Source organism: Papio anubis, chromosome 15 (assembly GCF_008728515.1).
Source record: "Papio anubis isolate 15944 chromosome 15, Panubis1.0, whole genome shotgun sequence".
Lineage (NCBI taxonomy): Eukaryota > Metazoa > Chordata > Mammalia > Primates > Cercopithecidae > Papio > Papio anubis.
The window spans coordinates 508921-531311 of NC_044990.1; the positions used below are offsets into that span (position 1 = coordinate 508921).

At 39.1% G+C, this 22391-nt stretch overlaps 1 protein-coding gene across 8 annotated transcripts in view; it reads right to left on the minus strand.

The window, feature by feature from the left end:
• The window catches only part of IFT88 (intraflagellar transport 88), a 120795-nt gene that overhangs the window by 97156 nt on the left and 1248 nt on the right, over nt 1–22391 (minus strand). For 4 of the 8 annotated variants that reach the window (XM_003913644.3, XM_009191591.2, XM_003913645.5 and 1 more), the window contains exons 2-3: nt 16038–16133; nt 5375–5437 (exon numbers count right to left, since the gene is read on the minus strand). In XM_003913644.3, coding sequence (XP_003913693.1) covers nt 5375–5437; nt 16038–16127 — 153 coding nt within the window. In that variant the 5' untranslated portion in view covers nt 16128–16133. Of the gene's footprint in view, nt 1–5374; nt 5438–16037; nt 16144–22391 lie in introns of all 8 variants that reach the window. The other 4 variants (XM_009191593.4, XM_021929455.2, XM_021929456.2 and 1 more) reach the window with 2 other exon arrangements.

Genomic DNA, 22391 nt, shown 5'->3' on the forward strand with positions numbered 1-22391 from the left:
CAAAAGCAAACAGTGACATAGCAAATGTTAAAGTAAATCAGTAACTTCATTAAATGTAAGTGGAATAAATACTTAACTAAAATAAGATTGTCAGACTATTAAAAAAACAAAAACCAATCACATGCTGCTAATAAGAATTACATTTTAAATAAATTGATATGGAAAAGTTGGAAGTAAAAAGACAGGAAAGATATACAATAAAAATGCTAGACAAAGAGCTTATATAGCTATAACAACATATTAATATCTTACAAACAGACAAAAGGCATTACTAGAGATAGAGGCATACTTCATAACAATAAAAGGCTCAGTTACTATGAAAATATAGCAATCTAAATATCTTTGCTCCACATATATAAAGCAAAAACCTAAAAAAATACAAACCCACAACCACAGTGCAAGAATTGATCACACTTTCTCATTAAAAATAGAATCAGTAGGCCAGGCGCAGTGGCTCGCGCCTGTAATCCCAGCACTTTGGGAGACTGAGGTGGGTGGATCACCTGAGGTCAGGAATTCGAGACCAACCTGACTAACATGGTGAAACCCTGTCTTTACTAAAAATATAAAAATGAGCCAGGTGAGGTGGCTCAAGCCTGTAGTCTCAGCTACTCAGGAGGCTGAGGCACGAGAATTGCTTGAACCCAGGAAGTGGAGGTTGCAGTGAGCCAAGATCACACCGCTGCACTCCAGCCTGGGAAAGAGAGTGAGACTTGGTGAAAGAAAAGAAAAGAAAAGAAAAGAAACGAAAAGAAAAAAGAAAAGAAAAGAAGGAAAGGAAAAAGAAAAAAGAAAAGAAAAGAAAACAAAGACAACAACTACAGTAGGCAAACAAAAAAACAGTAAAAATATTGAACATCTGAACAAAACCATTAACACACTTTACCCAATTGACATATTACACTGTACCCATCGTGGAACATATATTCTTTAAGAATGCATTTGGGACATTAACAAATTTCAAAACATTGAAAGCATACAGATTATATTCCCTATCTAAAAATAAAACCAGAAATCAATAACACAGAGATAACTAGAAAAATTTAATATGTTCGGAAATTAAGAAATATACTTCTAAAAAACCTACAGGTCAAAGAAGAAATACCCATGGAAATTAGAAAATATTTTGAACTGAATCATATGATAATGTAATTAGAGGCAAAATATGGTAAAAAACATACATATATGTTAATTCTGTAGGAAAACAAATGCCTGAATTACAGGTGATAAGATATAAAGTTGTTAGGTGAACTTTAGACATCGAAAGGTATTTTAATTGTATACATGTTTCAGGGCTTAAACTCATGCTTGATAAGGTTGGCTCCAGGTCTTAGAAAAAACTGAAAAGGAAGCATATGGGTCTCCGCAACTTCTTCCATGAGAACAAACTGAGGGGAAGACCATTATTTTTTTAACTACTACCTAACGACTAAATCTCGTTTTTGAGTTTTGTTGTCAGCATTGGGCAGCTCCTACACTCGCTTCCCTCATTCACCTTGTACTCTTACCTGCAATGCCCTTTCCTCCTGTATCTCAAGGTCAATCTCAGTTCTACATATCCCGTAATAATCTACTCTTAATTTATCTTCTAAGCAACCTCTTCTGATTTTCCCAACTAGTGGCAAATGACCTCTCTTTGAAATTTCATAGCAATTTTTACTCTTTTATTATAATTTATTACTTCATGCCTTGTAATATCTAAGTGTGTCCATTTAATTTTCCTTCTGAAGATTGTAAGCTCCTTAGGAGCAACCTAGAATTTTGTCCTCTTTAGTGAACCTGTAAGATTTTTCATATGAAGGCCGGGCGCGGTGGCTCAAGCCTGTAATCCCAGCACTTTGGGAGGCTGAGACGGGTGGATCACGAGGTCAGGAGATCGAGACCATCCTGGCTAACACGGTGAAACCCCGTCTCCACTAAAAAATACAAAAAACTAGCCGGGCGAAGTGGCGGGCGCCTGTAGTCCCAGCTACTCGGGAGGCTGAGGCGGGAGAATGGCGTGAACCCGGGAGGCGGAGCTTGCAGTGAGCTGAGATCCGGCCACGGCACTCCAGCCTGGGTGACAGAGCAAGACTCCGTCTCAAAAAAAAAAAAAAAAAAAAGATTTTTCATATGAAAAGCGTAAAACTTTTTCCCATTTAATATAGTAAGTAGGATGTGATGAAAATATCACTCAACAGAAGATTAAATGACCCACACTCTATTCCAGTTACATACAGACAGCTGTGAGACCTTGGCTTTTCTAGGCTTCAGTTTCCTCACCTATAAAATAAGTATCTCCAAAGTAATTTCTAAAGATCTTTGGAAGGGTCACCTGGCAAAATTATCACCTGCTATGTGATCCCTGAAATCACTTAACTGAAGACAAAGTTCACTGATTTACTAAGTTAGTCAATAAAGATGTATGGAACACTTAAGTAGACAAGGAAAAGAATGATGAATAAGATAATCTGCCTCTTTGAAAAGCTTACAGTCTAATCACTAGCCTAGTGGAAAGACCCAGAGCCTATGGTTTTTCTTCCCATAATGAAGGTAACTTCAAAATTAAAAAATGAGTTGTAAAAAAATTAAATAAATAAATAAAATATGGTTTTTAGAATGTGTAGTGAAGAATTAACTTTACTGAAAGAGAGGTGTGGCCTTTGTTGTTGGCTCCTAAGAGATGATTTCTACACCCCTGAAATGCTCTGCCTGACAGGAGTGTCTTTGTTTGCCCTGGCTTTGGCCACTGGTCAGTCTATCAATGTGATTCACAATGGGAGCTTTGGGACACATCAGCTTCTGGAGTTATTAGCCCGGACCTCCGGGGCTAGAGACTAAAGGTTGGCCTGGTGGGCGGTATGTGATCAAGCCTTAGTAAAAAATCTGAATGCCAAAGTCTAGGGTAGGATTCCCCGGTTGGCAATACTCTTCAAGTACTGTCACACTGTGGTTAGGAAAAGGCACTGCCATGTCTTGCTCCACAGGGAGAGGATAATCGGAAGCTCTCTGTTTGGACCACTCCTAGGCCCTGCTCTATGCATCTCTTCCCTTGGTGGATTTCAATTTGTATCCTTCCCATGATTAAACTGTAAGTATAGGAGATTTCAGTGAGTTCATTGAGTCTTTCCAGAGAATTATCAAGCCTGAGGATGGTTCTGGGAACCATGAACTTGCAGTTGGTGTCAGAAGTGGGAGTAGTCTTATGGAGGGCTGACTGTGTCCTCTACCTGTGCAGTGGTTTAGCCAAAGTCATTGCAAGGAACCACACTAAATGCATTTACCCTATATGAGATGGGCGAGGTATTCACAACGATTTATTTTTGCTAAATAAGTACGTAGGACAGGGAGGAAGGGAGAACGTGACAAAGTGAGGGAAGATAATAGCAGAAGGACACTTCATCTAAAGCAGAGGAGTTTGGGCTGGATATCTCTTTATTACCAGGGGCTGGCCTATGCATTGTAGAATGGTTAGCAGCATCTCTGGCTGCTACCCACTAGGTGCCAGTAGCACCCACTCAAGTTGTGACAACCTAAAACATCTCTCTAAGCATTGCCAAACGTCCCTGGTGGGGGGGCACAAGTGCCCCCAGCTGAAAGCCACTGCTATATAGTATTAGATGGATAGGGAGGAGCAGCATTCAAAAAAGGAATATTAGACATAGAACATTAGGGATATAACTTTTTCTGCTTCACTACTTAGTGTCAACCTTGTTTATTTTCAACTACAAAGCTTGGCAGATTTCATGCACTGTGAAAGGCAGATGTCTATGCTTTGTACGACATATACAAAAACCTTAATACTAATACTGAAAAAAACTACTCTAGCAATTCATGTACTGGTAGAAAATTAATTCATAGAGTATTAATTAATATTAATACAAGGAAGGGTAATCTGTAAATTAAGCCCCAATGTTTTGAAGGATCAATATTTATGCTACTTTAAAAATTAGAAAAGCAAATATTTTTAAAACAATGAATGTTTTAGGTAAACAATATTCTGATGCCTAATAAAAATAATGTTTACATTTTCAATAACATAAGAAATCCTTTGATCTCAAATACTTTAAAATTCACTTACTAGATACACTAAAAACTACAAAACATTGATGAATTAAAGAACATATAAACAAATGGAAAGGCATCCTGTGTTCATGGGTTCATAGACTGAAAGACTTAATATTGTTAAGATGTCCATACAACCCAGTTAATTCAATATCTTATCAAATCCTTATCATCCCAATGACTTTTTTTTACAGAAATAGAGATTCATCCTAAAATTAATATGGAATACCAAGGGACCCCAAGTAGCTAAAACAATTGTGAAAAAAAAGAACAAAGTTTGAAGGTTTATATTTCCTGATTTTAAAACATATTACAAAGCTACAGTAATCAAAACAGTGTGGTTACTGGCACAAAGACAGATAAACAGACCAATAGAGCAGCATAGAAAGCCCAGAAACAAACCCTTACATATATGGTCAAATGATCTTCAACGATGGTGCCAAGGCCATTCAATAGGGAAGGGACAGTCTGCACAGCAAATAGTGTTGGAAGAACTAAATATCCATATGCAAAAGAATGAAGTTGGATCTTTATCTTATACCATATATAAAAATTAACACAAAATGGGTTAAAGATCTAAATGTAAGACCTAACACTACAAAAATGCTAGAAGAAAACATAGGGGAAAAGCCTCATGACATTATTCTTGGCAATGATCTCTTGAATATGACACCAAAAGCACAAGCAACAAAAGTAAAGATGGACAACTGGCACTATATCAAACTAAAAAACTTTGGTGTATCAAAGGACACATCAGTGTTAAAAGCAATCTACAAAATGAAAGAAAATATTTGCAAATCGTACATCTGATAAGACATTAATATCCAGAATATATAGAGAACTCCTACAACTGAATAACAAAAATGGACAAGTGTTCATTGACAGATGAATGGATAAACAAAATGTGGTATAAACATACAATGGAATACCATTCAGACTTAAAAAGGAAGGAGTTTCTGTCACATGCTACAACATTGATGAACCTTGAGGACATTATACTAAGTGAATAAGCCAGTCACAAAAAGACAAATACTCTGAGACTCCACTTATGTAAGGTATCTAAATTAGTCAAATTCATAGAAATAGAAAGTAGAATGGTAGTTACAGGGGCTTTGGAAGTAGGAGAAAATGGGAAGTTTTTGTTTAATAGATACAGAGTTTCAGATATACAAGATGAAAAACTTCTGAAGATCTCTTTCACTACCATCTAAACCTAATGATGGTTATAATCTTTAACACTACAGGAATATACAGGTAAAAATGGTTAATTTGGTAAATTTCATGTTATGTGTTTTTTACCACAATAAAAAAAAAATGTTTTTTCACTTACTGGAGGTCTTCTGCCATGACTAGTCCTCACAGCTTGCTGAAAAGCTGCATCATTCTCCAATTCCTAAAATGAAAAGGCAAATTTCACATTCAACACAGAGTAAGAATTGGGGGAAAAAATAAGTTTAAATTCCTGTTTGGTACTCAAGCGCCTCTATAATTCATTTTATCCCAACTGTTGACATCTAGGTAGGGACGAATGGACTCTTACCTCAAATCTCCCCACTTCACACTACCCAGAATAGCAAACCTTCCTCTCCTAGAATGAGGAGTACTGGTCATGTTAGTCAATTTTATGGACATCTTATTGGCTACAGTTTTTATGAGTGGTATCACAATGCCGGGTTGAAAGATCAAGTATACAAGCACAGGGCCTTTCTTCTGTTTCTTTTTTCCTGGTAGCTTAGAATTGAGATTTACATCTCTCTTTCTCCCCCCTACCCCCCTGTGTTTCTCCTTTTCTCCCACCCTACCTGATAAAGCCTCAGGATAAAAAAGGCCATATTTTCTACAAGCAGGGGGCACTCTCTTCGGTGCCATTTCCATCTGCCCAAATGAAAAGGATTTTTCATCTCACTGGAGAGTTGACGTCAAGTCTGAGATGCAGACTGGAGCTAATCTAAGCAAATGGGGGGTGCTCAACAAGTCCAACTTGCACTACCATTTGGAATCAACATCTCGGTAGAAATAAAATGTTATTTGGCTTTGCTGATTCCTGAACTGTACTTACATTCCCCTTCAGGAAATTTGAGGAAAAGAATATTAATCAAGGGCAGGATATAAGGGTTCCTGTGTTTCCTGAAGAAAATACCATTTTCACAGTCTCTCAAAAGCACCCAGTCTTACCAACAGCCAGTCTTCCAACCATCCTTTATTTCCTACTTCCTCTTCTCTAACACATACTCTGACTTTAACCCTTCAGACACATTAAACGCAGTTCTCATCCTCTCATCCTTGCCTCTGATTTACTTCAATCTACTTCCCATAAAAATATACTTGTCCAGTATTTTAAAAATAAACAATTCATAAAAAATAAAGTCACTATCAATTAACTTTTTTAAAAATTTGAAAATAATCAAAATAAAATGTTTATATTACCACCAGGATGCTACAAGCCTTCTTCTTTAATTTTTACTTTAAATTATCTTTTTTTTTTTTTTTTTGGAGACAGGGTCTCACTTCAACCGCCAGGCTGGAGTACAGTAGTGCAATCACAGCTCACTGCAGCCTCAACTTCCCAGGCTCAGGTAATTGTCCCACCTCAGTCTCCCTAGGAGCTGGGACCACGGGCACACACTACCACAACCTGCTAATTTTTGTATTTTTGTTGTTGTTGTTTTTTTGTTTGTTTGTTGAGACGGAGTCTCGCGCTGTGTCACCGAGGCTGGAGTGCAGTGGCGCAATCTCGGCTCACTGCAAGCTCCGCCTCCCAGGTTCACGCCATTCTCCTGCCTCAGCCTCCGGATAGCTGGGACTACAGGCGCCCACCACCACGCCCGGCTAGTTTTTTGTATTTTTAGTAGAGACGGGGTTTCACCATGTTAGCCAGGATGGTCTCGATCTCCTGACCTCGTGATCCACCCGCCTCGGCCTCCCAAAGTGCTGGGATTACAGGCTTGAGCCACCGCGCCCGGCCAATTTTTGTATTTTTTAAGAGACAGGATTTTGCCATGTTACCCAGGCTGCTCTCAAACTGAGCTCAAGTGATCCACCCCTGCCTCCTAAAGGGATTACAGGCATAAGCCACTGTGCCCAGCCTAAATTACCTTTGTAACCTTCCATATCAACTACACAAAATTACATGATTCTCACTTACCCATAGAAACTAAAGACTTTTGAATGAAGTATAAATCCAAAGGTAACCTTCAACATAATTTATTATACTTCTACTTCAGCAGATCTTTGAGTAAAAAAATTTCCCTTAAGATTCCTAAATTATTAGTAAAATTTGGTTAATCAGCTCAGTAAATCCTAACAAAATGACAAACTAAAAAGGACAGTCAACAAATTCTCCAATTACAAACACCAAACTTATACAACATTTGGAACTTTTTCTCACTTTGTTAACAAATGGCATCTTCTATGAGTATCTTAAGCCACTGCTTCAAGTAATTCATTTATTTATTGAACTTGTTATTATTATAATTAAGATCAAAGAAAACCAAGTATAAGTCAAAAATTATTTTTACTTCACTGTCTTTATTTTTGGGTCTGATATTCTGAGTATTGACTTTACATTAAATTATGCAGCCACAGTGCAACAACCTGAGGAGGTAGGAAGTGTCCCTGATGCTTTAAAAATGATAATCTTCGGGCCGGGGCAGTGGCTCACGCCTGTAATCCCAGTACTTTGGGAGGCTGAGGTGGGTGGATCACAAAGTCTGGACATCGAAACCATCCTGACTGGCCGGGCGCGGTGGCTCAAGCCTGTAATCCCAGCACTTTGGGAGGCCGAGACGGGCGGATCACGAGGTCAGGAGATCGAGACCATCCTGGCTAACACGGTGAAACCCCGTCTCTACTAAAAAATACAAAAAAACTAGCCAGGCGAGGTGGCGGGTGCCTGTAGTCACAGCTACTCAGGAGGGTGAGGCAGGAGAATGGCGTGAACCCGGGAGGCGGAGCTTGCAGTGAGCAGAGGTTGCACCACTGCACTCCAGCCTGGGCAACAGAGTGAGACTCTGTCTCCAAAAAAAAAAAAAAAAATGTGTCTCTGCACGTGAGATGGGTCTCCTGGATACAGCAAATTGATGGGTCTTGACTCTTTATCCAATTTGCCAGTCTGTGTCTTTTAATTGGACCATTTAGGCCATTTACATTTACGGTTAATATTGTTATGTGTGAACTTGATCCTGTCATTATGATGTTAGCTGGTTATTTTGCTCGTTAGTTGATGCAGTTTCTTCCTAGCATCGATGGTTGTTATGTTTTGGCATGTTTTTGCAGTGGCTGGTACTGGTTGTTCCTTTCCATGTTTAGTGCTTCCTTCAGGAGCTCTTGTAGGGCAGGTCTGGTGGTGACAAAATCTCTAAGCATTTGCTTGTCTGTAAAGGATTTTATTTCTCCTTCATTTATGCAACTTAGTTTGGCTGAATATGAAATGCTGGGTTGAAAATTCTTTTCTTTAAGAATGTTGAATATTGGCTCCCACTTTCTTCTGGCTTGGAGAGTTTCTGCTGAGAGATCTGCTATTAGTCTGATGGGCTTCCCTTTGTGTGTAACCTGACGTTTCTTTCTGGCTGTCCTTAACATTTTTTCCTTCATTTCAGCTTTGGTGAATCTGACAATTATGTGTCTTGGAGTTGCTCTTCTCGAGGAGTATCTTTGTGGCGTTCTCTGTATTTCCTGAATTTGAATGTTGGCCTGCCTTGCTAGGTTGCAGAAGTTCTCCTGGATAATACCCTGCAGAGTGTTTTCCAACTTGGGTCCATTCTTCCCGTCACTTTCAGGTACGCTAATCAGACGTAGATTTGGTCTTTTCACATAGTCCCATATTTCTTGGGGGCCTTGTTCATTTCTTCTTACTCCTTTTTCTCTAAACTTCTCTTCTCACTTCATTTCATTCATTTGATCTTCAATCACTGATACCCTTTCTTCCAGTTGATCGAGTCGGTTACTGAAGCTTGTGCATTTGTCACGTAGTTCTCATGTCATGGTTTTCATGTTTATCAGGTCGTTTAAGGACTTCTCTGCGTTGGTTATTCTAGTGAGCCATTTGTCAAATCTTTTTTCAAGGTTTTTCGTTTCTTTGCGCTGGGTTCGTAATTCCTCCTTTAGCTCAGAGAAGTTTGTCTGAAGTCTTCTTCTCTCAACTCGTCAAAGTCATTCTCCGTCCAGCTTTGTTCCATTGCTGGCAAGAAGCTGCGCTCCTTTGGAGGGGGAGAGGCGCTCTGATTTTTAGAATTTCCAGCTTTTCTGTACTGCTTTTTCCCCATCTTTGTGGTTTTATCTACCTTTGGTCTTTGACGATGGTGACATACAGATGGGATTTTGGTGTGGATGTCCTTTCTGTTTATTTTTCCTTCTAACAGTCAGGACCCTCAGCTGCAGGTCTGTTGGAGTTTGCTCGAGGTCCACTCCAGACCCTGTTTGCCTGGGTATCAGCAGCAGAGGCTGCAGAAGAGTGAATATTGCTGAACAGCAAATATTGCTGTCTGATCATTCCTCTGGAAGCTTCATCTCAGAGGTATACCTGGCCGTGTGAGGTGTGAAGTGTCAGTCTGCCCCTAGTGTGGAATGTCTCCCAGTTAGGCTACTCAGGGGTCAGGGACCCACTTGAGCAGATAGTCTGTCTGTTCTCAGATCTCAAACTTCGTGCTGGGAAAACCACTACTCTCTTCAAAGCTGTCAGACAGGGACATTTACATCTGCAGAGGTTTCTGCTGCCTTTTGTTTGGCTATGCCCTGTCCCCAGAGGTGGAGTTTACAGAGGCAGGCCAGCCGCCTTGAGCTGCGGTGGGCTCCACCCAGTTCGAGCTTCCTGTCTGGCTTGTTTACCTACTTAAGTCTCAGCAATGGCGGACGCCCCTCCCCCAGCCTCGCTGCCATCTTGCAGTTAGATCTCAGACTGCTGTGCTAGCAATGAGGGAGGCCACGTGGGCGTGGGTCCCCCTGAGCCAGGCGTGGGATATAATCTCCTAGTGCGCCATTTGCTAAGACCCTTGGTAAAGCGCAGTATTAGGGTGGGAGTGACCTGAGTTTTCAGGTGTTGTGTGTCACGGTTCCCCTTGGCTAGGAAAGGGAATTCCCTTCCCCCTTGTGCTTCCCAGGTGCAGCGATGCCACGCCCTGCTTGTCACTCGTTGGGCTGCACCCACTGTCCTGCGCCCACTGTCCGACACACCCCAGTGAGATGAACCTGGTAACTCAGTTGGAAATGCAGAAATCACCCGTCTTCTGTGTTGCTCACGCTGGGAGCTGGAGGCTGGAGCTGTTCCTATTCAGCCATCTTGGCGTGGGTGCCCCCACCCATGTGGGAGAAAATATTTATAAACTATCCCTCTGACAAGGGATTAATAACCAGAATATGTAAGGAACTCAACTCTAGGAAAAAAATAATCTGATTTAAAAATGGGCAAAAGATCTGAATAGGCATTTCTCAAAAGAAGACATACAAATGGCAAGCATGTATATGAAAAAGTGTTCAACATCATTGACCATCAGAGAAATGGAAATCAAAACTATAATGAGATGTCATCTCATTCCAGTTAAAATGGCTTTTATCCAAAAGACAGGTAATAACAAATGCTGGTGAGAATGTGGAGAAAAGGGAAACCTCATATACTATTAGTGAGAATGTAAATTAGTACAACCACTAGGGAGAACAATTTAGAGGTTCCTCAAAAAACTAAAAACAGATCTACCATACGATCCAACAATCCCACTGCTAGGAATATACTCAAAAGAAAAGAAATCAGTATGTACCAGGCCATTCTTGCATTGCCATCAGGTTGGCGCAAAAGTAATTGTAGTTTTGCAATTAAAATGGCAAAAACTACAGTTACTTTTGCACCAAAGAATGCCTGAGATTGGGTAATTCATAAAGAAAAAAGGTTTGATTGGCTCATGGTTCTGCAGGCTGTACAAACATGACACCAGTATCTGCTCAGTTTCTGGGGAGGCCTCACTCCCCAGAAGCTTTCACTCATGATAGAAGGCAAAATGGGAGCAGTCACGTCACATGGGGTGAGCATGGCACCAAGAAGATAATGCTAAACCATTCATGAGAAATCCACTCTCATGATCCTATCACCTCCCACCAGGTCTCACCTCCAATGCTGGGTATTATTACAATTGAACATGAGATGTGGGTGGGGATAAATATACAAACTACATCATAACATATCAAAGAGATATCTGCACTCCCATGTTTGCTGCAGCAGTATTCACAACAGCCAAGATTTGGAAGCAACCTACATGTCTGTCAACAGACAAATGGATAAAGAAAATGTACAACAGACAAATGGATAAAGAAAAAAGACAAATGGAAAACTAGCCATAAAAAAGAATTGAGATCCTGTTATTTGCAACAATGTGGATGGAACTGGAGGCCATTCTATTAAGTGAAATAAGCCAGGCACAGAAAGACAAACATCGCATGTTTTCACTTATTTCTGGGATCTAAAAATTAAAACAACTGAACTCAAGGAGACAGAGAATAGAAGGATGATTAGCAGAGGCTGTGAAGGGTAGTGGCAGGGGAGGGGGTGGGAATGGTTAATAGGTTAAAAAAAAAAAAAAGAAAGAATGCATAAGATCTAGTATTTGATAGCAAAATGGGATGACTATAGTCAATAATTTAATTATACATTTAAAAATAACGAAAAGACTTTAAACCATCAAAGATCAAAAGAGACAAGGAAGGCCATTACATAATGGTAAAGGGATCAATTCAATAGGAAGAGCTAACTATCCTAAATATATATGCACCCAATACAGGAGCACCCAGATTCATAAAGCAAGTCCTTAGAGACTTACAAAGAGACTTAGACTCCCATACAATAATAATGGGAGACTTCAACACTCCACTGTCAACATTAGACAGATCAACGAGACAGAAAGTTAACAAGGATATCCAGGAATTGAACTCATCTCTGCAGCAAGCAGACCTAATAGACATCTACAGAACTCTCCACCCCAAATCAACAGAATATACATTCTTCTCAGCACCACATCACACTTATTCCAAAATTGACCACATAATTGGAAGTAAAGCACTCCTCAGCAAATGTACAAGAACAGAAATTATAACAAACTGTCTCTCAGACCACAGTGCAATCAAACTAGAACTCAGGACTAAGAAACTCAATCAAAACCGCTCAACTACATGGAAACTGAACGACCTGCTCCTGAATGACTACTGGGTACATAACGAAATGAAGGTAGAAATAAAGATGTTCTTTGAAACCAATGAGAACAAAGATACAACATACCAGAATCTCTGGGACACATTTAAAGCAGTGTGTAGAGGGAAATTTATAGCACTAAATGCCCACAAGAGAAAGCAGGAAAGATCTAAAATTGACACTCTAACATCACAATTAAAAGAATTAGAGAAGCAAGAGCAAACACATTCAAAAGCTAGCAGAAGGCAAGAAATAACTAAGATCAGAGCAGAACTGAAGGAGATAGAGACACAAAAAACCCTCCAAAAAATCAATGAATCCAGGAGTTGGTTTTTTGAAAAGATCAACAAAATTGACAGACCACTAGCAAGACTAATAAAGAAGAAAAGAGAGAAGAATCAAATCGACGCAATTAAAAATGATAAAGGGGATATCACCACCGACCCCACAGAAATACAAACTACCATCAGAGAATACTATAAACACCTCTACGCAAATAAACTAGAAAATCTAGAAGAAATGGATAATTTCCTGGACACTTACACTCTTCCAAGACTAAACCAGGAAGAAGTTGAATCCCTGAATAGACCAATAGCAGGCTCTGAAATTGAGGCAATAATTAATAGCCTACCAACCAAAAAAAGTCCAGGACCAAACGGATTCACAGCCGAATTCTACCAGAGGTACAAGGAGGAGTTGGTACCATTCCTTCTGAAACTATTTCAATCAATAGAAAAAGAGGGAATCCTCCCTAACTCATTTTATGAGGCCAACATCATCCTGATACCAAAGCCTGATGGAGACACAACAAAAAAAGAGAATTTTAGACCAATATCCCTGATGAACATCCATGCAAAAATCCTCAATAAAATACTGGCAAACCGAATCCAGCAGCACATCAAAAAGCTTATCCACCATGATCAAGCGGGCTTCATCCCTGGGATGCAAGGCTGGTTCAACATTCGCAAATCAATAAACGTAATCCAGCATATAAACAGAACCAAAGACAAGAACCACATGATTATCTCAATAGATGCAGAAAAGGCTTTTGACAAAATTCAACAGCCCTTCATGCTAAAAACGCTCAATAAATTCGGTATTGATGGAACGTACCTCAAAATAATAAGAGCTATTTATGACAAACCCACAGCCAATATCATACTGAATGGGCAAAAATTGGAAAAATTCCCTTTGAAAACTGGCACAAGACAGGGATGCCCTCTCTCACCACTCCTATTCAACATAGTGTTGGAAGTTCTGGCTAGGGCAATCAGGCAAGAGAAAGAAATCAACGGTATTCAGTTAGGAAAAGAAGAAGTCAAATTGTCCCTCTTTGCAGATGACATGATCGTATATTTAGAAAACCCCATTGTCTCAGCCCAAAATCTCCTTAAGCTGATAAGCAACTTCAGCAAAGTCTCAGGATACAAAATTAATGTGCAAAAATCACAAGCATTCTTATAAACCAGTAACAGACAAACAGAGAGCCAAATCATGAATGAACTTCCATTCACAATTGCTTCAAAGAGAATAAAATACCTACGAATCCAACTTACAAGGGATGTAAAGGACCTCTTCAAGGAGAACTACAAACCACTGCTCAGTGAAATAAAAGACGACACAAACAAATGGAAGAACATACCATGCTCATGGATAGGAAGAATCAATATCATGAAAATGGCCATACTGCCCAAGGTTATTTATAGATTCAATGCCATCCTCATTAAGCTACCAATGACTTTCTTCACAGAATTGGAAACAATTGCTTTAAAGTTCACATGAAACCAAAAAAGAGCCCGCATCTCCAAGACAATCCTAAGTCAAAAGAACAAAGCTGGAGGCATCACGTTACCTGACTTCAAACTATACTACAAGGCTACAGTAACCAAAACAGCATGGTACTGGTACCAAAACAGAGATATAGACCAATGGAACAGAACAGAGTCCTCAGAAATAATACCACACATCTACAGCCATCTGATCTTTGACAAACCTGAGAGAAACAAGAAATGGGGAAAGGATTCCCTATTTAATAAATGGTGCTGGGAAAATTGGCTAGCCATAAGTAGAAAGCTGAAACTGGATCCCTTCCTTACTCCTTATACGAAAATTAATTCAAGATGGATTAGAGACTTAAATGTTAGACCTAATACCATAAAAACCCTAGAGGAAAACCTAGGTAGTACCATTCAGGACATAGGCATGGGCAAAGACTTCATGTCTAAAACACCAAAAGCAATGGCAACAAAAGCCAAAATTGACAAATGGGATCTAATTAAACTAAAAAGCTTCTGCACAGCAAAAGAAACTACCATCAGAGTGAACAGACAACCTACAGAATGGGAGAAAATTTTTGCCATCTACTCATCTGACAAAGGGCTAATATCCAGAACCTACAAAGAACTCAAACAAATTTACAAGAAAAAAACAAACAACCCCATCAAAAAGTGGGCAAAGGATATGAACAGACATTTCTCAAAAGAAGACATTCATACAGCCAACAGACACATGAAAAAATGCTCATCATCGCTGGCCATCAGAGAAATGCAAATCAAAACCACAATCAGATACCATCTCACACCAGTTAGAATGGCGATCATTAAAAAGTCAGGAAACAACAGATGCTGGAGAGGATGTGGAGAAATAGGAACACTTTTACACTGTTGGTGGGATTGTAAACTAGTTCAACCATTATGGAAAACAGTATGGCGATTCCTCAAGGATCTAGAACTAGACGTACCATATGACCCAGCCATCCCATTACTGGGTATATACCCAAAGGATTATAAATCATGCTGCTATAAAGACACATGCACACGTATGTTTATTGCGGCACTATTCACAATAGCAAAGACTTGGAATCAACCCAAATGTCCATCAGTGACAGACTGGATTAAGAAAATGTGGCACATATACACCATGGAATACTATGCAGCCATAAAAAAGGATGAGTTTGTGTCCTTTGTAGGGACATGGATGCAGCTGGAAACCATCATTCTTAGCAAACTATCGCAAGAACAGAAAACCAAACACCGCATGTTCTCACTCATAGGTGGGAACTGAACAATGAGATCACTTGGACTCGGGAAGTGGAACATCACACACCGGGGCCTATCATGGGGAGGGGGGAGGGGGGAGGGATTGCACTAGGAGTTATACCTGATGTAAATGATGAGTTGATGGGTGCTGACGAGTTGATGGGTGCAGCACACCAACATGGCACAAGTATACATATGTAACAAACCTGCACATTATGCACATGTACCCTAGAACTTAAAGTATAATAATAAAAAAAAATAACTAAAAGAATATAATCAAATTGTTTGAAACACAAAGGATAAATGCTTGATGTAACAGAAACCCTATTTACCCTTATGTGATTATTACACACTGTATGCCTGTATCAAAATATCCCATATTCCCCATAAATATATGCACCTACTATGTACTCACAAAAATTAAAAAACAAACAAACAAAAAAAACAAGACATTTCAACTTTAGAATTTTTTTTAAAACCCTAATTTTAAATACCTTCAGGTGATCGAAGTCTTTTACACATTTGGACAGCTAGTGCTGAAGAATACAAGTATATATAATTCATCTTAATTCATTTTTGTAACCTGTCTCATGATCTTTCCTTCTGCTGCAATTATTATTTTTGGTGGAAGTCAGTAGAATCTTCTGTAATAGCACTTTTCTAGGTTTTTGAATCAGCTTATTTAATCTAAAGCATAATAAAGTAGAACTCTCAAATCCACAGTCTTCATAAACCAGCTGGTTAACCAAGACCAATGTAAAAAAACAACTAGTTTTTGTTACCTCGATATCATAGATTGGATTGTAGTCATTATAGCCGGAATAAAGATCATCTTCATCTATCTCTGGAGCCAGGTGCACATTTTGCATCATTTATACCTAGGAAAAACTGGCAGTGTAAATATGTTCTTGGTATAAGAAATATACATATATTTTTTGAGATATGTCTTGCTCTGTTGCCCAGGCTGGAATGCAGTAGCACAATCACGGCTCACTATAGCCTTGACTTCTCTGGCACAAGTGATCCTCCCACCTCAGCCTCACTGGTACTACAGGCTTGTGCCACCACACCCAACTGAGTATGAAATTTTTTGTAAAGATGGGATCTCCCTATGTTGGTCAGGCTGGACTCAACCTCCTGAGCTCAAGTGATCCTCTCACTTTGGCCTCCCAAAATGCTGGGATTACTAGCATAAGCCACCATGCCAGGCCAGAAATAATTCTTAATTCCAATAAAGTATAACTATTCAATAACATTTCTGGTCAAATTTATCTATATATATTTTCAAGGTTTCAATTTTTTTCACATGAAATTCCCAAAACTAGATGTCAAAACATTAAGTTATTGCCCTCATTTCACATTGATTTCACAACCACGACACTGAAAGAACAGTGACAGGCACTAGAGGGGGGTACAAGTGATTGTCCTGATTTTCATGGAGCTCAGTATCAAGTGTAGAAGAAAGGTATGCAATAGTCAATTAAAATGCAAGGCAGAAACCACCACATACCCATCAGAATGTGTAAAATTAAAAAGACCAACAACACATAATGTCAGCAAAGATGTAGAGCAACCAGAGTCCTCACACATTGCTGATGGGAGTGTAAAATGATACACTTTGGGAGAAAAGTCTTGCAGTTTCATAAAATTAACATGTACCTTTTATGACCCAGCAATTCCATTCAAAAATTTTTACTCAAGAGAAATGAAAACATATGACTACAAAAAGATTTGTATAAGAATGTTCATAGCAGCTGTCGACCTAAAGGAAGGAATTGAGGCATAAAATATAATTCTACAAAGGTTACTTGAGCCAAAATGAGGATGGCTGCCTGCCCAGAAGACTCAGACTTCATAACCCTGAGCAGGCGCTCCCTTTGGCCTTTGTTTCAAGCAGATCTTTAAAGGCAAAAAAGTGGGGCAGGCAGTGGGCTGGTACAAAGCTGTCTGTCAGAAATTCTCACTGGTTTATGAAAATAATGTTGATTAGTGATTGGCTACATTGTATGGGTTATAGTATCCAGATGGTGACGTTGTTAGATTAATTTACAGCTACTTGTGGCAATAGCAAGCAAGTTTCAAGATATGATTACTTAGCCCAAGAAGGTAAAGGAGATGTGACTGCTGTTTCACTCCCACGCCTCTCTGGACCTGGTAATTTAGAGGAGACTCTCATTCTTCAAATTAAACCTTTCTTTTCTTTGCCACAGCTTTATTCATAATACCGAAAAATAAGAAACAAACCAGACACCCATCAGTAAAATGGACAAGCAAAATGTGGCATACTTACACAATGAAGTACTATCCAGCAATAAAAAAGAATCCCAATTATGCTGAGTGAAAGAAGCCTTACGTAAAGCAGTACATTATGCACTGTTTTCTTTACACAAAGTTCTCAAACAGGCAAAACTAATTTATAGTAGAAAACCATCAGAACTGAGGTCGCTTCTTGGGGATGGGGGGTAGGGAATGAATGGAAAAGGACACGAGAGAATTTTCCGGGGTGATGATAAATGTTCTGTATCTTGGCAGGGGTTTGAGTCACACAAGTGTATGCATTTGTGAAAACTCAGCAAACGTACACTGAGATTTCTGCTTTGTAAATTTTATCTCAAAAGAACTATAAACAAATATTGAACTGTATAATTGATATGCAAGCTGGTATTTCAGGGAAAGTATAATAGCTGTAATTTAGCTTAAAATACATAAAATAAGACGGCTTTGGTCGGGCGCTGTGGCTCACACCTGTAATTCCAACACTTTGGAAGGCCAAGACAGGTGGATTACTTGAGGTCCAGAGTTTGAGACCAGCTTGGTCAACATGCTGAAACCCTGTCGCTACTAAAAATACAAAAACTAGCAGGGCATGGTGGTGCATACCTGTAATTCAAGCTACTCAGGAGGCTGAGGCATGAGAATCGCTTGAACCCAGAAGGCAGAGGTTGCAGTGAGCTGAGATCATGCCACTGCACTCCAACCTGGTTGACAGTGAGACTCTGTCCCTCTAAAAAAAAGATGGCTTGATAGATGGATTGAGAGATAGGTAAATGGATAAGTACATGATAAAGCAACTATAGAAAAAGGTTAATGGTGGAATCTAGGTAGCAGGAGTAACATTCACCATAAAATTCTTTAAACCTTGCTGCATGTTTGAAAATTTTCATAACGAAATGTTGAGGGAAAAAATGAAAGACAGAAAAAAAAGATATCAAAGCAAAGTGAAACAGAAGAGTAAAAGCTGATTATACAAATTGAGTCATTCTTCTCACACCCAACTAAAACAGAGTCAAGAAGCTGGGGTGTGTTGGTGGGGAGGCACTCAGGACGCACGACATTGCTTAAAGAGTGGCTGCTGAAATTGGCTGCTATAACCTGAGGCCAATTTTATTTATAGCTGCTGAGACAACTTGCTGCAAACATAGGACTAATTCTGGCCACCACAGCTACCCACCAATTAGAACTTGCCAGCTTCCCAGAACCTCACTAGTTTCAGTGAACTTTCTCAAAGAGCACTACATAACATTTCTCCTTTTGATAAAAAAACTTTCTCTTTGTTCTTTGGACATACCAAAGACTACCTGGTCCTCAAACTGCAATTCTTTCTTCCCAAATAAAAATGTAATTACATTTTTATTTGGGAAGAATAAAAATAAATTTCTTCTAATGGCAGCTCTCCATGCCTCCCTTCCCTTTCCCCAGTCCCTGGTAACCATTAATGTATTTTCTGTCTCTATGGATTTGCCAATTCTGGACATTTCATGTTAAGGAAATTACACAATTTTAAATTTAAATTTCAGCTGGGTGTAGTGGCTCATGCCTGTAATCCCAGCACTTTGGGAGGCTGAGGTGGGCAGATCACGAGGTCAGGAGATTGAGACCATCCTGGCTAACGCGGTGAAACCCTGTCTCTACTAAAAAATACAAAAAATTAGCCAGGCATGGTGGCAAGCGCCTGTAGTCCCGGCTACTTGGGAGGGTGAGGCAGGAGAATGGCGTGAACCCGGAAGGCAGAGCTCACAGTGAGCCAAGATCGCGCCACCGCACTCCAGCCTGGGCAACAGAGCAAGACTCCATCTCAAAAAAAAAAAAAAAAAAAAAAAGGTAAAATTTCAAGATTCATCTCTACATTTTGACTTGGACAGAAGCATGGGAGAAATGAAACTACCATATAGATATACTGTAAATCTAATAATTACTAAAGAATCTGGCAAGGATTCCTGGAAGTATCATTCAAATCAAGTCAATATTTTAGGCAATTTGAGGGGTGGGAGGTGGAGGAGGGCTAATTACCCAAGAAATGTAGTATTGCTAGTATCTAAGAAATGTATTTTCTTTAAGGCAAATATATATTTTCTTTAAGACCTGTACATTTTAAGTTCACCAGCAAATTCCTAAGAAATTTTCAGGTTAGGCCGGGCACAGTGGCTCACGCCTATAATCTCAGCACTTTGGGAGGCTGAGGCGGGTGGATCACGAGGTCAGGAGATCGAGACCATCCTGGCTAATATGGTGAAACCCCATCTCTACTAAAAATACAAAAAATTAGCCAGGCATGATGGCAGGCACCTGTAATCCCAGCTACTCGGGAGGCTGAGGCAGGGGAATTGCCTGAACCTGGGAGGCAGAGGTTGCAGTAGGCTGAGATTGCGCCACTGCACTCCGGCCTGGGTGACACAGCCAGACTCCGTCTCAAAAAATAAATAAATAAAAATAAAAATAAAAAAATAAATTTTCAGCTTAATCTTTTTCTCAGCATAATACCATATATATGTGGCTTCTCACAACCTTTAAAAATTATTTACATATTTTAAGTACTAACAAAATTAGTTTTTGAGCTATAGTTTGTATACTATACAATTTAACTTTTCAAGGTACGTAATTCAGTGGTTTTTAGTATATTCACAAGGCTGTGCAACCATCCCCAGTATGTAATTCCAGAACATTTTCATCATCCCAATAAAGAAATATGGGGCCTGTTAGCAGCTCTCCATGCCTCCCTTCCCTTTCCCCAGTCCCTGGCAACCATTAATCTATTTTGTCTCTATGGATTTGCCAATTCCGGACATTTCATGTTAAGGAAATTACACAATATGTAGCCTTTTGTGTCTGGTCTCTTTCACTTAGCATAATGCTTTCAAGGTTCATCCATGCAGTAGTATGTATCAATATTTCATTACTTTTTATGGCTAAATAATACATCTACAACATTTTGCTTATCCATTCATTAGTTAACGGACGTTTGGATTGTTTCCATTTTTTGACTTTTATGAATAACATCACTATGAACGTGTGTGTACAAGTTTTAGCATGGATATATATGTTCAGTTCTATTGGGAATATATCTAGGAAAGGAATTGCTGGATTATATAGTAACTCTATGTTTAACTTTTGGAAGAACAGCTAGACTGTTTTCCAAAGTGGCTGCATATTTTACATCCCACCTGCAATGTATGAAGGTTCCAATTTATCCATGTCCTAGCCAACACTTGTTATTGTTCCTGTTTCTGATTATAGCAATTCTAGTGAGTATGAAATGGTATCCCATTGTAGTATTGACTTGCATTCCCCTGATGACTAATGATGTTGAACATCTTTTCATCTTATTACCCATTTCTGTATCTCTTTGGAGAAATGTCTGTTCCGATCTTCTGCTCACTTTTTTTTTTTTTTTTTTTTGAGACAGAATCTCACTCTGTCACCTAGGCTACAGTGCAGTGGCGCAATCTCGGCTCACTGCAAGCTCCGCCTCCCAGTTTTATGCCATTCTCCTGCCTCAGTCTCCCGAGTAGCTGGGACTACAGGTGCCCGCCACCACATCCAGCAAATTTTTGTTTTTGTTTTTGTTTTTGTTTGTATTTTTAGTAAAGACGGGGTTTCACCATGTTAGCCGGGATGGTCTTGATCTCCTGACCTCGTGACCCACCCGCCTCGGCCTCCCAAAGTGCTGAGATTACAGGCGTGAGCCACGATGCCCAGCCTGCTCATTCCTAAAAATCAGGTTATCACATGAATTATAAAGATCCTCAACATATTCTGGATTCTAAACATTATATAAATGATTTACAAATACTTTCCCCATCCTATGCCTCATCATTTTACATTCTTTGTAGTATACTTTGAAGCACAAATGTTTTAAATGTTGATGATATACAATTTATTTTTTCTTTGGTTGCATGTACTTTTGGTATCATATGTAAGAAAGAATTGCCTAATCCAAGGTCAAGAATATTTATACCTGTGGATTTTTTTTAATAGTTTTATAGTTTTAGCTCTTATATTTAAGTCACTGATCAATTTTGAGTTAATTTCTCATAATTTTTTGAAATGAAAATTAACTACTGTAAGGGCAAATGTCACCCACATAGAAATGGTCATTTCAAAATAGCTTCAAAAGGTATTAAAAGTCAGTGGTAAAAGATATATAAAATATTTTTAATTAAAAGTTTTAGCTCAGATAATATTAAACCAGTGGTTCTCAAACCCAAGTGATGCTGAGGCTGCTGGTCTGGGGACCACACTTTGAGAACCACTATTCTGAACCATAATTTCGGATTATGAACCCTATTTAAGTCAGTTTAGTTGACACATAAGTTATAGAAAGAAGCAACTTTTAGAATGAGAAATCCTTTCTGCTAGGTTGTAACCAGATTTTTAAAAGGTTTGACTTGAGATTTTAATTGAATAGACATCTTGCGGAATATACAAATGTTAAAAGATGTGGAAAGTGAGGCCAGGAAAAGTGAAGGGAATCAAGCATGGCTAATAGCTATGGGTGGCAGAACAACTGTTGTTATACAACCCAGGGTTTCTGGATTCTCCAGGCTATTTCCAAAACAGCTTATACATGTAACAAACCTTCCATGTTGAAATAATCTGAGGATAATGCCACCTATATTTAATATAAATTAAATGCTAGTAAAGCCTTTTTTTTTTTTTAAGCTATGTTTTCTAATACTCTTCTACTGACTATGATGGACAGTCTACTTCAAGCTTTTCCAACCCCGGCCCGCACGTGGCACAGGACGGCTTTGAATGCCGCCCAACAGAAATTCGTAAACTTTCTGAAAGCATTATGAGATTTTTTTGCGATTTTTTTACAGCTCATCAGCTATCTTAGTGTTTGTGTATTTTATGTG